At 46.9% G+C, this 14,334-nt stretch overlaps 1 protein-coding gene across 6 annotated transcripts in view; it reads left to right on the plus strand.

Annotated features, from left to right (window-relative positions):
- CHRDL1 (chordin like 1) overlaps positions 1-14,334 on the plus strand; it is a 114,428-nt gene that overhangs the window by 95,682 nt on the left and 4,412 nt on the right. For 3 of the 6 annotated variants that reach the window (XM_025853708.2, XM_073885743.1, XM_073885744.1), the window contains exons 8-11: positions 2,213-2,381; positions 5,767-5,976; positions 10,786-10,953; positions 13,028-13,117. In XM_025853708.2, coding sequence (XP_025709493.2) covers positions 2,213-2,381; positions 5,767-5,976; positions 10,786-10,953; positions 13,028-13,117 — 637 coding nt within the window. The remainder of the gene's footprint in view (positions 1-2,212; positions 2,382-5,766; positions 5,977-10,785; positions 10,954-13,027; positions 13,118-14,334) is intronic. The other 3 variants (XM_073885745.1, XM_073885746.1, XM_073885747.1) reach the window with 1 other exon arrangement.

The following is a 14,334-nucleotide window of genomic DNA, read 5'->3' on the forward strand; positions in this document are numbered from 1 at the left end:
CCTCACTCTACTGCCATCTCCAAAAACTCGATCTTCACCGTCATCCGAAATAAAACCCTGCCTGGCCTCAGTTTCTCTGTCTGTAAAACAAAAGCTTTAAACAAGGCGAGGTTCTGGGGGGCTGATCAAAATCCTTGAGGTTTTTTGTTTTTTTTGTGTGTGTTTTTTTGTTTTTGGGGGTTTTTGTTGTTGTTCTTTGTTTTTGGTTTTGGTTTTGGTGGTGGTTTTGGATCTTTTTTTCCGCCCTTACCGTATGTCCAGGGTCTGAGTGCCTGGTACCAAAGAACAGCTTTTCACTTTGTTCGCTCCCTCATGAATCAGAACTTCTTGTACTTGCTGCTGATCCTGGGTCAGTGGCCTTTTCTCCTGCAAATTCTAGCCCCGTTGAACTCCCTCCCTTTAGCATCATCGGTAGGACACCCACCAGCCAAACCGTCCTCTCTGCGCTCCTTTGGCAAAACTTTGCCAAACTCCAGAAAGGACAGAACAATCTGTAATGGTCTTTGTGGAATGCAAGTGAAAAAGACATATGAGCCATTGTGGGAACGAAAAATATTTGCACTGAGAATCCCATCTGTGTACGTGATAATAAATTGATGCAAATTCTTATTTATGTGAGATTTTCTAGCAATGCATCGGCATGGTGACTCTTCTTAGATTTAGAGGGTTATGTTCTCTTTCTCTTCCTCCGGCTTCTGTTCTCTCTCCCCTTCTCCCACCAATGCCTCCCCCCACCCAAGAGAGTAATGATAATTCCCAAAGCTAAATTTGCAACATGTGTGTCTATGGAACATAACTGTAATAAATGTTTTATGGGCTGGTGGGGTTAGAGGATCTCATAACTACCTTCCAAGGTCCCCTGCCATTTCTAACACTGAATATAAGGATCTTCCTAATGGCCTGCAAAAGATTTTTCAGTGGGTCACCCCTCCTTTACCCCAACAGGGTGCCCCTAAAACACAATGTTATTTATTTGGCTTTTCGATTTAGCGTCTTGTCTTCATTCATTCCACCTTCCTCTGCCTTTATGCTCCCCAGTTCCTGGGAGAGGGGTGGTAGCAGAATGGTGGGTTCATCATGTGTCGAACCCTTGCCAAGAGAGCAATGGTTGCATCATTTGGACTACAAGACTCTAAGCTTTTATTAGGGACCACAGCATGCATTCATTCGTTCGTTCGTTCATGCCATTGGCTGCATTGAGACTCTCAGTGCTTTTTTTTTTTTTTAAGATTGTGTTTATTTATTTGACAGAGAGAGAGACACAGTGAGAGAGGGAACACAAGCAGGGGGAGTGGGAGAGGGAGAAGCAGGCTTCCCGCTGAGCGGGGAGCCCGATGCGGGGCTCGATCCCAGGACCCTGGGACCATGACCTGAGCCGAAGGCAGACGCTTAACGACTGGGCCACCCAGGCGCCTCTGAGTCTCAGTGCATCTTATCGTGACTATCCCTGGGTCCCATCTCTTCCTCCTATCCAGTTCACCCTATACATAATCAAGGATCACTGCTTGGAAACATAGTTCTCTTTCCCTGCTTAAAAAAAAAAAAAAAATCCTTCAAAGGCTCCCACACCCTCACCTCTGTCGCCTACTGAATCAAGTCCTCACCCCTTATTAGCCTGTCATTTCAAGTGCTCCATGATCGGGCTGCAACCCGCTTTTGGAATGTTATCCTTCAACTGTTCCCTTTTATGGACTCTATTTTCTTTGCTACACCTTCTCAACTTGGAAATGGCTGCCTGGAATATTCCCCATCAACTCTGCCTGTCCGCCCTTCATGGCCCAGGTCACAAACCCTCCCCAGACAGTTCTCTTTCTCTTCCTACTTCGCATAGCAATTTCTACTTCCCCCATGGTCTCTGTCCCACTCGGCCTGGCCTTGCAGGTTAGTACCTTAACTCTTAACACGTAAGGTTCTTGGGGGCAGGAAGGACACTTTATTTCCCTTTTTTTTGGCTGTTTGCTCCCTCCGAGGTTTGTCTGTGAAGCTTGCCCAGTCTTCTGCAAGGAGAGAGAGAAATCTCAGCGTGCTGTCAAGGCTGTTCCTACTTCATATCCCTATGTGGTTACCGGTGTGGGTGGACACATAGTTAATTTAAGATCAGAGAGCTCAGATCATCGCTACAAGTCATCAAACGAATGACAAACGTGTGTGTCATTCCCTTCCTGCCCTCTGGTGGCTTTCGGGGACTGAGTTTTTCCTTGTCGTTTTACAGAGACATTCCTACCACCGCTCTCATTACGACCCTCCACCAAGCCGACAGGCTGGAGGTCTGCCCCGCTTTCCTGGGGCCAGAAGCCACCGAGGAGCTCTTATGGATTCCCAGCAAGCATCGGGCACCATTGTGCAGATTGTCATCAACAACAAACACAAGCACGGACAAGGTAAGGGGCACGCTCCCTTGGTACCACTTCCGCAGCAGGACTTCCGCTGCCCGCCACCCCTGTCTTTGGTGGGCTGGACCTGGAAAGGGCCCTGTGTCCTGTCCATATCAGACCGACACACGAGCAACACTTACCATCAAGCCTCCAAGCGAGTGTGGACAAGCGACTCCAAGAGACTGTCAGGACTTCCCTAAACACAGCCCAAAGAGCTTAGTTTCTACTTCAGGTGTATCTGTCTTTATTTAGGACAAAAGGCAAGAAAGCGGTGAACCTGATGCAGCCCCCAGCGTTTGTCCGCAGTTGCCCTAGGGGGTCGCAGGTCATTGGGGAAAGCTCCTTGGATCGTTAACGGAAAGAGAGGTGGTTTGTTTTCCGGTTGGGCACCCGATATTCACAGGTACTCAGCACCAGACGCTTTTGAAACTCTTAACCCCGCACCTTAGAAATAGCAATTCTCATACCTCAGGGCACCCGGGATTCTCCCCTGGCCCCTTCCTAAAGATGCGTATTCCGGGCCCCACACTCAGAGATTCTAATTCACATGAGGCGATTGTCATTAGAAATGAGTAATCCAGTAAGAAATCCAGAAACCTCCTGGCCGCGCACCAGGAGGACTGATCAGGTTCACAGGGGGGAGGAGAAATTCAATCAAACAATTGACTGCTTCTTACTTTTTTAGGCATCCTGTCAACCAGCTCTTCAGAGCAAGAGCTCAGCTGGTTCCCTTTTATGAAACCACAAACATGTTTTGTTTCCTTTAAAGGAGAAACAAATCAAAGCCAGTTCCCTGAACGGGTTAAAAGTAATAAATTATTAAACCAAATGATTGAATAACACGGGTGAAAAACAATCCGTTACAAAGAACTCCTACTATAAATCTCCACAAAGCTGGTCAAACCAAAGCTAGTTGATCACATCTGTTACGAGTTAGATGTAAATTTCAGATTACAGATAAAAAACATTGAATCGCTTTTGAAACTAACAGGTTTAAAAGAAGAACATACAAAATAAAACTCTTAATAAAAAGTGGCGACATATTAGAAGAATTGGAAATATTTACTATCGATCTGGGTTTGATTTGAAATGTATTATTTTTAAATTCCAAGGCATTCTGATATGAATTTATGAAATGCGGAGGTGTAGGAGGTGAAGATGCAGTTTGATTTTCAATCCTAAATTGTCTCCAATAGATTCCATTTGCTCTGAAAGTATTTCAAAGCCTTAAAGAAACCTGTGGGGTAATGGACTTTGAAAATTCTAAATCCCATAATTTCCACAGGCCTCTTCATTTCAGGGCAGAGGCTGATCCCTTGATTTTCTCTGTGTCATAACAAAAGGCCCAGCTGGTTTACATCTTTTTCATTGCTCCCATTGATTTGGATGCAGTGGTTCTTTCCTGACCTATTATAGTTCACTGGAGAATCACTTGCCCCCACCCTCATCTCTCAATGCCTCACCTGGATGATACAGAATCATCTCGAGTGTCTGTTGGTGGGGAGAAGGCCGCATTTCCCTCTAGAGCATTGACCTCTCACTCCTGCATCTCAGGGTGCAGGCTCTCACCCAGTCTAGATTGTTCTCTTAGTCCAGATGTTTAGGGGAGAGGGAACCCGGCTATATAACACTGGGGGTCCTATCTGTCCTCCTTAGCTTTCCTGCTAACAGACATGCCCCTCTGAGAGGCATGCGCTTGGTCCCCTGCTTGAGTCAAAGAGGAGAAGTGATAGGACTCCACCATTTTGAACTTGACTCCGGCCTAAATTGGCTTGAAGCAGACTATGTACCCACTTGATCACATTGTCTAGAAGGGAAGAGAGAGGCAGGGTGGGGGCAGGAGAGAGAACAACACATCTGGCCGGTCTTGTCACGTGATTCCATCCCCAGCCCTGAACCTCACCGTCCACATGTCAAGTCCCTGTTTCTATCTCCCTGTAAGTTTGAGAAATTCTCTCATGTAGGTTCTCGGGTTCTTGGAAATCTTTGCACGGATTGACCTGCTAGAGCGCCTAGGACTCTAGCAGTACTTGCAAAGGACAGGAAAAGGCAGCCAACATCATCCATATTTCCAAATGTGACCCAGTGGACTTGATGAGAAAGAAATAGCCCAATGATTCATCCTTCTGAGTCCATTGTCTTGCGGCCAAGTCAGTCAGTTCCTAGAAACGCCCCAAGTGGGGCTCTTTCTCCCAGCCTAGCCCCGCCTCAAGTGATACAACCCACCCTAGAGATATTGTTGATCGGGATGCCGACAGGTCTCCCTGGGTATGATGAGGTGATGGGAATAATGAGAAACACACCCAGTCCCAGTCATGGCTTAAAATCTCCAGAATGTCTTGGCACTTTCAAAAAGGGAGAGAACTTATTCTCTGCCCTCCCCGTTTGCAACCCAGTGGAGTTCTTATCCTGGAGCCTAGCTCCATGTCTTACAGTGGGAGCCGGATATGTCTTGGTTGGTTTACATTAGAGGATGTTCCTGTGGCCCCTTCCCTTCATAGGCCCCTTGGCCTGCAGTTCTTCAGATGCTTGCTCTTTGCAAGGCGCCTTAGAAAACATGGAGCCTTATGACTTCACTTCTGGCCCAACAAATGTGAGACCACCAAAGACTATCTATAGGACAGGCAGTGATTCACTGCTGTGGAATCTCTACAGCCACTGTGAGGTGGGGGCCAGAGGACATTGCCTGAAGATTAGAGGCACGGCAGGCTCTTGCCTTCATGATCCTTTCCCTCTTGATCTCCTATTAGCGCCTTCCTTCCCATGCCAGATGGGAGGCCAGCGCCATTAACTCCATACCTCTCTGTGTTGGTGGATCAGACTCTCGTAGCATGTGATATTCTGAAAGGATTTGCTTTCAGGATCCGGAAATACTGGCCCTTTGGGAAGAGCAATAGTTTCTGCCTCTAGCCTCCCTGGGCAGCCAACGTCTCTGGGAAATTTTCATGCCAAGGAGCCTATCCACTTGGGCCATAGAGATCTTTTGTGAAACTGCAGGTATTAACACTAAATTCTCCTAGCGGTTCCTTATCAGGTACCCAGGGCAGAGGGAACTCTGCTTTCATCCACTGATACATTCCTCCACTTTCAGAAATATTTTTTGATGGCTCACCATGGCCTGGGTACTTGTGAGCATCCAGAGGCCACTGCTAAAGGACCTACTGAGTAGTTGGTGGTGGTAGAACAGGAACTGAGCTTGTTCTTTGGTTTGGCGGTGGGGGGGGTGGTTTTTGTTTTTGGTTACAGAGGCTGCTATGTCAACGTACATCCAACAGCCATGAAAAGGACAAAGGATGTTTGATGTCTTAAGGGGTTCAGGGCTTGGGTTCTGAGCACAAGGGCCTGTTTCAGCTCCCTAGCCTTTAATTTCCAGTCCTGTGTTCTCTTCCAGTCTGTGTTTCCAATGGAAAGACCTACTCCCATGGCGAGTCCTGGCACCCAAACCTCCGGGCATTTGGCATTGTGGAGTGTGTGCTGTGCACTTGTAATGTCACCAAGCAAGAGTGTAAGAAAATCCACTGCCCCAATCGATACCCCTGCAAGTATCCTCAAAAAATAGATGGGAAGTGCTGCAAGGTGTGTCCAGGTAAAAAGGCAAAAGGTGCGTTGGTTGGAAGCCCTGCCTTTGGTTGACTGAGATCCCCACAGAGTCCTTCCCATTGTTCTTTGAGCGTCAAAACCTAATCGATCTGTCACAGCGTTGTAATGACACCTTTGGTCCCACGTAGCCCTAAGTGCCAGACTTCAGCCTGGCTTTTCTAAATTACAGAGAAATTGGATTATGAGGATTATACAGAAGAACAGTAGCACCCATCATTGATGTCACCGTTTACCTCATCAAACACAATCACATCCATGACCCTTTTGAGACAGGACAGGAGACAGGTGAGGTAGGGTGGAAGGATCATGGGTTCTGGGCCTGCGCGAAGTTGCCGTGTGACCTTGGAAATGTGACAAATCTGCCCTGGCCTTCATCAGCCTCATCTGTACAATGGAAAGCTTGGAACAATTAATCTCCAAGCTGCCGTCCAAAGCTACAATTTTATAATGATCTGATTGCTCTATTAAAGATAAAACTGAAGCGTATTGGGTGGCTAGTCCTGAGCCACACAAATCGATAAGAAAACCAAGGTTTGAAGTTCAGGTCACTTACAGCCCATTGTCTTTTCTAGGCCAGTAGAAAATATTGAACTGGTAAGAGAAAAACAAATAATTAAATAGTGGCTCTAACGCCTATGATGTAGGTAAAAATATAGTCTGTAGTGTTGAGGTTGCCAACACTGGGGACTGGTAATTCGTCTAATCCTGGCTCTACCCCTGGTTTCCTGTGTGACCTAGAAAAAGTGACTGCAACTCTCTGAGCTTCAGTTTCCTTCTCTGCAAAACGAGAGGATTAGAGTGGATGATTTCTTAGGGCCTTTCCAGCTCCAACATTCTAGGAGTGAATGAGTGAGTCTGTTCCTTGCACATGAATTTATCTGTCATTTCTTATGCCTACGTGCAGTTTTGTAAACACAGATGAAAAGCCAAAATTTTTTCAAAGTAGGCAGAGAGCTAAATCATGTATTCCTTCAGCGGAGGCAATTCCTCATGATCAGCAGGCAACCATGAACTTAGCCAACATATATTTTTTTGAGCATCCCCACTATATAATATTCCAGTTTTGATCTCAGCCCTTCAGACCAAATCCCATTTCATTGTATGCTTAGGCCTTTAGTGATGCAGGTGATTCAAATAAGAAGTGAACACATCAACTGAACACAGAACAAGAATGGTTACATAAATGGCGGTATAGCCATACCGTGCCATATTATGCGGCCAGCAAAAATCATCGTAGACCAAGATTTAATGACATGGAGAGATGTTTGTGACGGATCAGTTAAGTACAAAGAGCACACTACAAAACAATATGATTCCACTTGTGTTAAAAAAGTAAGTGTTTATAATACACTTAGGCCAAAACAAAAGGCTCTGGAAGGGCATACGGCAGACTGTTAATGATGGCTATCTTTGGATGATTGAACCATAGATAGTTCTCATTTTCTTCTTTTGGTTTATCTGCATTTTTCAAGTTTTCGACAACATGTATTACTTTTGTAATTAGAAGAAGAAGTTATTGTTTAAAGAACTTCCCTCCAGAATCCCAACTGGCAATATGTCAAAGAGTCTGATTGACCAAACCTGTCTCTCTAGAAGAGCGGCTTTGCCACCCTGCTCGGGGGTGTGGAGATAGATACAGAACTTATGGAGCAACGTGGCAGGAGACAGTCTCTGTCCCATTCTGTGTACCTGTCTCTCAGCGAGGCAGACAGGGGTGTCTGCAAATTGAGTGACGCCTGATAGTCACGTCGCCTACTAAGAGTCACCATCCACAGACACCAGGGCACCTGTTCCAGCTCCTCAGAAACCTCAGCACATCAGGGAACACGTCCTCACTCATGCATTTGATCCGGAAGTACGTGTTACGTGCCTGCCGTCTGCAAGACACTGTTATAGGCACTGAGAGAAATGGACAAGCCAGTTAACTAAGGCCACTTGCCAGCGTCATCCTTACACCCTAGCGGGAGAAGAAAGACAATGAACACAAACAACAAGGTGATTTTAGGTTGTGGCGGGTACTGTGAAGAAAGACCAAGCAGGATCAGGGGACAGGGAAGAGGGGGAGGGTGGGCACTTTCAAAAGAGTGGCCAGGGGAGGCTTCTCTGAAGACGCGATATTTGAGTAGTCCTGAGTGATAGAAGGAGCGAGAAAGGGGAAGGTCATGACATCCTCAGCCTCTTAGAGAACAATACACGACGGAGAAAAAGGGACAAAGAATGAGGAGGGAAGATTTGTGTTGAGAAGGGAAGAGAGAGAAATAGAATTCACTGGTGGTCCAGCCAAAAGTTTCATTCTAACAAATGATTGCAGGCTCCTCCAGTCACAAGCGAGGGCCAACATAAAGGATGGGAGTTTTCTTTCTCTCTCTTGCCCTTGTTCCGGTAGAGGCTGGCCTTGCTTTGTGCACCAGTGGTCACCTACAGGGTTGTGTATGACTTCCACTGCCTGAAGGCTCCCCAGCTCCTCTCCCACCCTCACCACACCTCCCCAATATCTGGAATTCCCATAATTACACACTCCTTTTGGTTTACAGCAGAAAACGACCCTGTTGAGACTTAAAAGTTATCTGGGCAGGGATACTATGTCACCAGTCCTCTCCACCTCCATAAGGAAATGCTTTCTCAATTTCTTAGTTCTGGAGAGCTCGGGATACAAGCATTCTCAAGGGAAGTGGAAATGGCCAGAAATAACTTGAAGCACAGTGGGCTTCCTCGGAAGAAAATGAAACAAGGTGAACCTGGAACGATCGGAAGATCCGAAAGCACCTTGAGGTGGAGGGTGTGGCATGAGGAGGATGTCGCCCACTGGGTAGCTTGAAAGCCATACTTTGTTTACTCTTAATATTTTCAGACGCCAACCAGGGTTGAGTCACTGATGGATTTTGTTGTTTGTAGAGAGAGCCCTCCTGCTGAGTAAATTAAGCTCTTGGTGGGGGGGGGTGCGAGACGACTCTTCAGGACGCTGGGAGAACTTTTAGCACATCACAGGTATTTACAGTGCCAACATGGAGATCACGTAGCAGTTATAGCTGTAGCCAGTATTAAGTTGGTGCAAAAAAAATCTTTTAAGGTTTTATTTATTTGAGAGAGAGAGAGAGAGAGAGAGAGAGAGAGAGAGAGAGAGAGAGACAGCATGACCAGGGGGAGGAGCAGAGGGAGAGGAACAAGCAGACTCTGAGCTGATTGCAGGGCCCGACGTGGGACCCCATCCCATGATCATGACGTGAGCCAAAATCAGTGGGACGCTTAACCGACTGAGCCACCCAGGCACCCCTGGTGCAAAAAGTTTAACAGCTGAACTCAGCTCTCATTCTAAAGGTGATAAAGACATAGAGGTCCCTGTATACCCAGAGACCCACTCCTCCCACTTGAAAAATGCTAGCACACATCCCTTAATTACTAACATATCACCAAAAAAGCCTGGCCCACCAAGTAATTAAATAAGTACAAAAGACAAAAGGAGAAAGGAAGCTTGATTCCAAGGGGACCTGCAAACTGAGAAGTCCAACCTGGAATCGTCAAGAGAAGACTGGTTTTGTCCTTACACTGCCAAAATGGTGGTGGGGGTGGGAAGGCTAATCAGGTCAGCAGGAGATGTGCAATAGCAATTTGATTCCAACCTCTGGTCCACATGCATCCAATTGGCTAACAGCGAGTCCCTAACTGGAGTCACAGATCCAATGCACCCGGCACTCAGTGGTTTCATCAGATAATCTTACAGATGACTTCTTGCACATACTCCCAAGTTTTGGGGTGTCCATGGCTTCTCTTTGTTGTTCCTGATTTGAGTGTACACTTTAAAGACACAGCTGAAGAGGGTGCTGATCACAAAGCCAGCAAGGAAACTTAACTCACGGATAACCATATGGGAGAAAAACTCTTTTTTTTGTTGTTGTTTTTTGTTTTTGCTTTTTGTTTTTTGTGTTTTTGTGTGTGTGTGTTTTTGTTTTCATTTTTTTTTGTTTGTTTTTGGGGGGTTTTTTGGTTGGGGGCTGAGGAAGGAGGAGGGCGGAGTGGAATGGCAAGTATGAGGGGGCTGGTATCTTTATGCCTGGAAGCTGAAATCCAACAGTTTAGTTTATACTTTAAATGATCCATAGTTGAGGGATTTGACCAGGTTTTTTTGTGTCTCCCAACCATTCATTTGGCATAGTGTACATATGACTAATCTGACATCTAGGTTTTGGCACTGGTGGTGATCTGGTATTATCGTTCCCCTTACAAACAAATCAAAGAGCATTCAGAAATGTCAAGCCAACTTGAATAGATCCTTTGGGCAAGTATATGCACATAAGTGAGTGTCATAAATGTTTTCTAAGTATACCTAAGTGATGTCAGGGAAGTTAACCAAGGCGTTCTGTCAGCCCATTTCCTGGGTCTCTGTTGGTAACACCGAGCTAAACAGACCATGATCCGGGCCCAGCATGGAAAATCCTATATACCCTGAAGTGCCTCAGAGATTTGTACCCGGCCACATTCTTCTTCCTCATGAAGGTCCCCCTCCTCTGTGGCGGTGGGTGGATCCGGTTTGCTTGATGGGTCAGGGCTCTGCGGAGCTATGGATTCTGTCACCATGTAGACTTCAATGAAAGGTCATGTGTCCCTTTGTGATTTGGTAGCTGTTACAGGGCAGCCTAAACTGAGCCAGGGAAATATTGGGTGGGACTTCTATCTTCGTGAGAATGTCCTTGTTGACTGTCCACGTTGGATGAGTGTGAGGTGTTAGGAACAGCGAGATGCCTGAATGCCTAGAAGTTCGCTTCTGGTTTTAGAAAGCCATTGCAAACCTCTGCTTGCTTCCTGATTCCAGAAGAACTTCCAGGCCAAAACTTTGACAGCAAGGGCTACTTTTGTGGAGAAGAAACAATGCCCGTGTATGAGTCTGTGTTCATGGAGGATGGGGAGACCACCAGAAAAATAGCCCTGGAGACAGAGAGACCACCTCAGGTAGAGGTCCACGTTTGGACCATACGAAAGGGTGAGCAAGACAATATTAATTCCTTATTTTTTTTTGTAAGGGGTGGAGGAACATGGAAGGAGGGGAAGACTCACCTTAATGTTGCTTCAACCTATTCCTCTGTTTGGCTCGGTTCTCCTGATTGCTCAGAAACATGACTAACACATCTGTGATTATGACCTTTAACTTCAACCATGACCTGTCCAAAAAGCTAAGCATTGACCCTTGGGGTTTGTTGTCTTTCTCACACCAACAAAGGCTGGAGGAGTGCTTCTCCACTCTGGCTGCACATCAGAATCTTCTGGGAGAGGTTTCTGTAAATACCAAATGCCTGGGCCCTACCCTCAGGGATGTCGATGGATCAGCCAGAAATGGGGCCTTGGCATAAGTGTTTGTTTTGAAGGCTCTACAGGTGAGTCTAATGTGCAGCTAAGGTCATGACCAACCAGATTAGAGCCTACCATTCTTTCCAACACGAAGCTGAACCAACATGAAAATCCATGCATGTGGTGTGAAGCTACGTCTCTCAAATCATGCTTTGTACTCTGGGGTAAGACACATTGAAAACCTCATCCCTGCCCTCGAGAGGATTTAGAGTCTCACCAGAGGGACAATCCCAGTCATTATGCCCATCCAATTCCTTTTGTGATTACTCACACTGACTGCCACAGCAAGCTACATTGTGTTCCTTGTGGCCCATAGCTCTTCAAGCCATCCTGCAGATACAAGGCTAGCGTTGATCTAGTCTGGTCAACTTTTCTAGGAATCCAAGTAAAGAGGTAAGATTTCACTTGGGAAATAATGCACGTCCTTTCTCTCCTGTTGCCTGCCTAAGGCTCAAGAGTGCTCAGACTTTATTCTGCTTCGGCATCATACAAGGAGCTGGTTCACAACACAGCTACCTGGGCCCGTCCAAGAAATGTGAATTCAGTAGGCCTTAGGGAGCACCTCCGTGTGTCCCAAACAGCCAGTGATTCTAATTCGGGTGGCACTTGGACTGTCCTTTGAGAAACAACTGCTCGAGTGTTAGTGGGGCTTCTTCCTCTCCCTTTTCCCAACTTTCTTCGCCTGAAAAAATGAGTTCCTCCCCACCCCTGAAAAAATATGCCAAAACACACATATTTCCCATCCGTGTTTATTTTTGCACTATACCTAGGAATGTTGGTTTTCCATCTCTTAACTCCCTAGCTCCTCTGGAACTGGTCACCTAGAACTAAGCCCTGTTCTGTTGGCTTCCCTAGCAGCGGACCCACTATTTTTTTGCTCCACACCTCTCACTCCCTAGAGGCATGTGGATGTTTTTCAGCTTGCTGGTGTAGCATCTCAGTGACCTCTTATTCAGTGCTGGGCAGCCAAGGACTGTGCTTGGTGAGCAGAGAAACACCCAGGCTTCAATTACATGGCCCTCTCTAGACCTCCCGAGGATTAAGTAGGCCGGTAACTTGTTGCTCCTTAACTGCAAGGACATTTTCCGTTTGGGTGTTATTCCAATAAACACTTTTCAGGCAAAGTGGAAAGGTGGGTACCGGCCCCCCCCCACTTTGACTTACCCCATTTTCTGTAAGGGAAAGCTAAAGGAGCTGTGAACATTTCCCAAAGGAAAATATGCTTTTCAGTGAGTTTGGGAACAGGGATGGCTTCTCCGTTTACACAAACAACCTGTCTACAGTCCCACGGCTGTCTCACTGCTTGGCCAGAAGGGCAGCCCAGTGGTTTGGCAGGGACATAATCTACCTGGACCTGGGGGCAAGAGCAGAAATTTCCAATACTGCCTTTGGTGGTAGACACGCCCACCAGCACCCATGCTCGATTCCATGTGGCTTTTCCCAGGAGGGGGTCCCATGGTCAGCAACACTATCTTCCATATCTCTATCCTCTGGAGAACCAAGGGGAGGCCAATGAGCCAAGGCAACAGATGGAGTCAATTATAACCCTTGAGCCATCCAAGTTCCTGGTTAAGCACATTACACAGCCCAGCTCGATACTCCTAAGCCCCTGTAATGAGATGATATGCTCAACCCAAGCAGAAAAAGGGGGGGGTGGTTCCAGATAGAGAGGGCCTGACCACCTGCCCCACTTTTTCACTTGGCCCCAGGCATTCTCCAGCACTTCCATATTGAGAAGATCTCCAAAAGGATGTTTGAGGAACTCCATCACTTCAAGCTGGTGACCAGGACGACCCTGAGTAAGTGGTACCTGTCTTTTTTTCCGCCTCCCCGGAAAACGCCTCCAGGCTTCCACGTAGCACAGCCCCCAATAAGGTACCTTCGCATTCTCGGTGAATGTCAGCAGGGCTCAGTGTCGACGTCGGAGGATGTTCTGTCTCTTCTCCGGGGGGAACTTAGCAGTGGAGGGGGTGTCTGAACGTTAGCGGAAAAGCTTGGACCTGAAGAAAATCCAGATGTGGTCTGAGCATAAGCTCCCTCGAGTCCAGGTTTCCTGACTCTCTTTAATGAACCCTGCTAACCCCAGAGTCTCCAGAGGGCCAGAGAAAGCTCACAAGATTCCGGGGCTGGTTGGTACCTTTGTGGAGATGTCCCGTCTGGAAGGATAAGTCCTCTGGTGGTGGGGATGAGAAAGAGAGAGAGAAAGTGAACGCATCCCAATTTAGCAAAGCTCTGTGCGACTCCTTGGAACTGCCCCCGAGTGGTCCTGTTTCTTTAAAAGCATCCAGGCACTCACTCAGGCGTACCTGCTGCTCTCCCTCTTTCTATGGAGGATGGAACCTAAGGACTAGATACTGCTAGGTATTGCGGGTGGGGGGTGAGGGTTGGGGAGCACTTCTGAAGGAATAAAAGGCCCAGAATTTCTATCCACAGGGAATGCCAATGGGCAAGACAGAACATGGAAAATGGTTTCTCTAAGAATCAATCTAGTTCTGAAGCGTTAAATACTTAAGTACTCGAAGGAAATCAGCAAGGAACAATGAGACGAGAGCCAGGCAGGCTTAGTCAAGGAGAGCTTCAGGGAGGAGGTGTGCTTTGAAAGAGAAGGGTGTGATGGGGCTGCAGGTCAGGAAATCCGTTCAGGGGGAGGGCGCAGCCTAAGAGAAGACTCAGACAGGAGCGAACAAGAAATGTGGGGGTGGACGGCCCTGGAAGAAGCCAGGGAGAAGTTCACGGAAAAGGCAAGTAGCGTGGGTAGTTGCTGCAGACTCACAAAGGGCCTAGCGAGATGGAAATGGTGCTTCGGAAAGACGTCTCTTGGCCCTCAGGCGGATTTATTACATACCTACTTTGATGAAGCCGTGTTCCAAGGAGCCCAGTATGCCATGCTGAGAAGTTGGACTTGCTATCCAGACCCGAGAACCCCAGGGGAGGGTTTTAAGCAAGTGCACAATGCGTGCGGATCTGGTTTTTATTTATTTTTTTATTTTTTTAGAAACTAAGATATATCTCTTAA

The sequence above is a fragment of the Callorhinus ursinus genome, unplaced genomic scaffold (genome assembly GCF_003265705.2).
Source record: "Callorhinus ursinus isolate GAN/ISIS: 27379988/994484 unplaced genomic scaffold, GSC_fseal_2.0 scaffold65, whole genome shotgun sequence".
Lineage (NCBI taxonomy): Eukaryota > Metazoa > Chordata > Mammalia > Carnivora > Otariidae > Callorhinus > Callorhinus ursinus.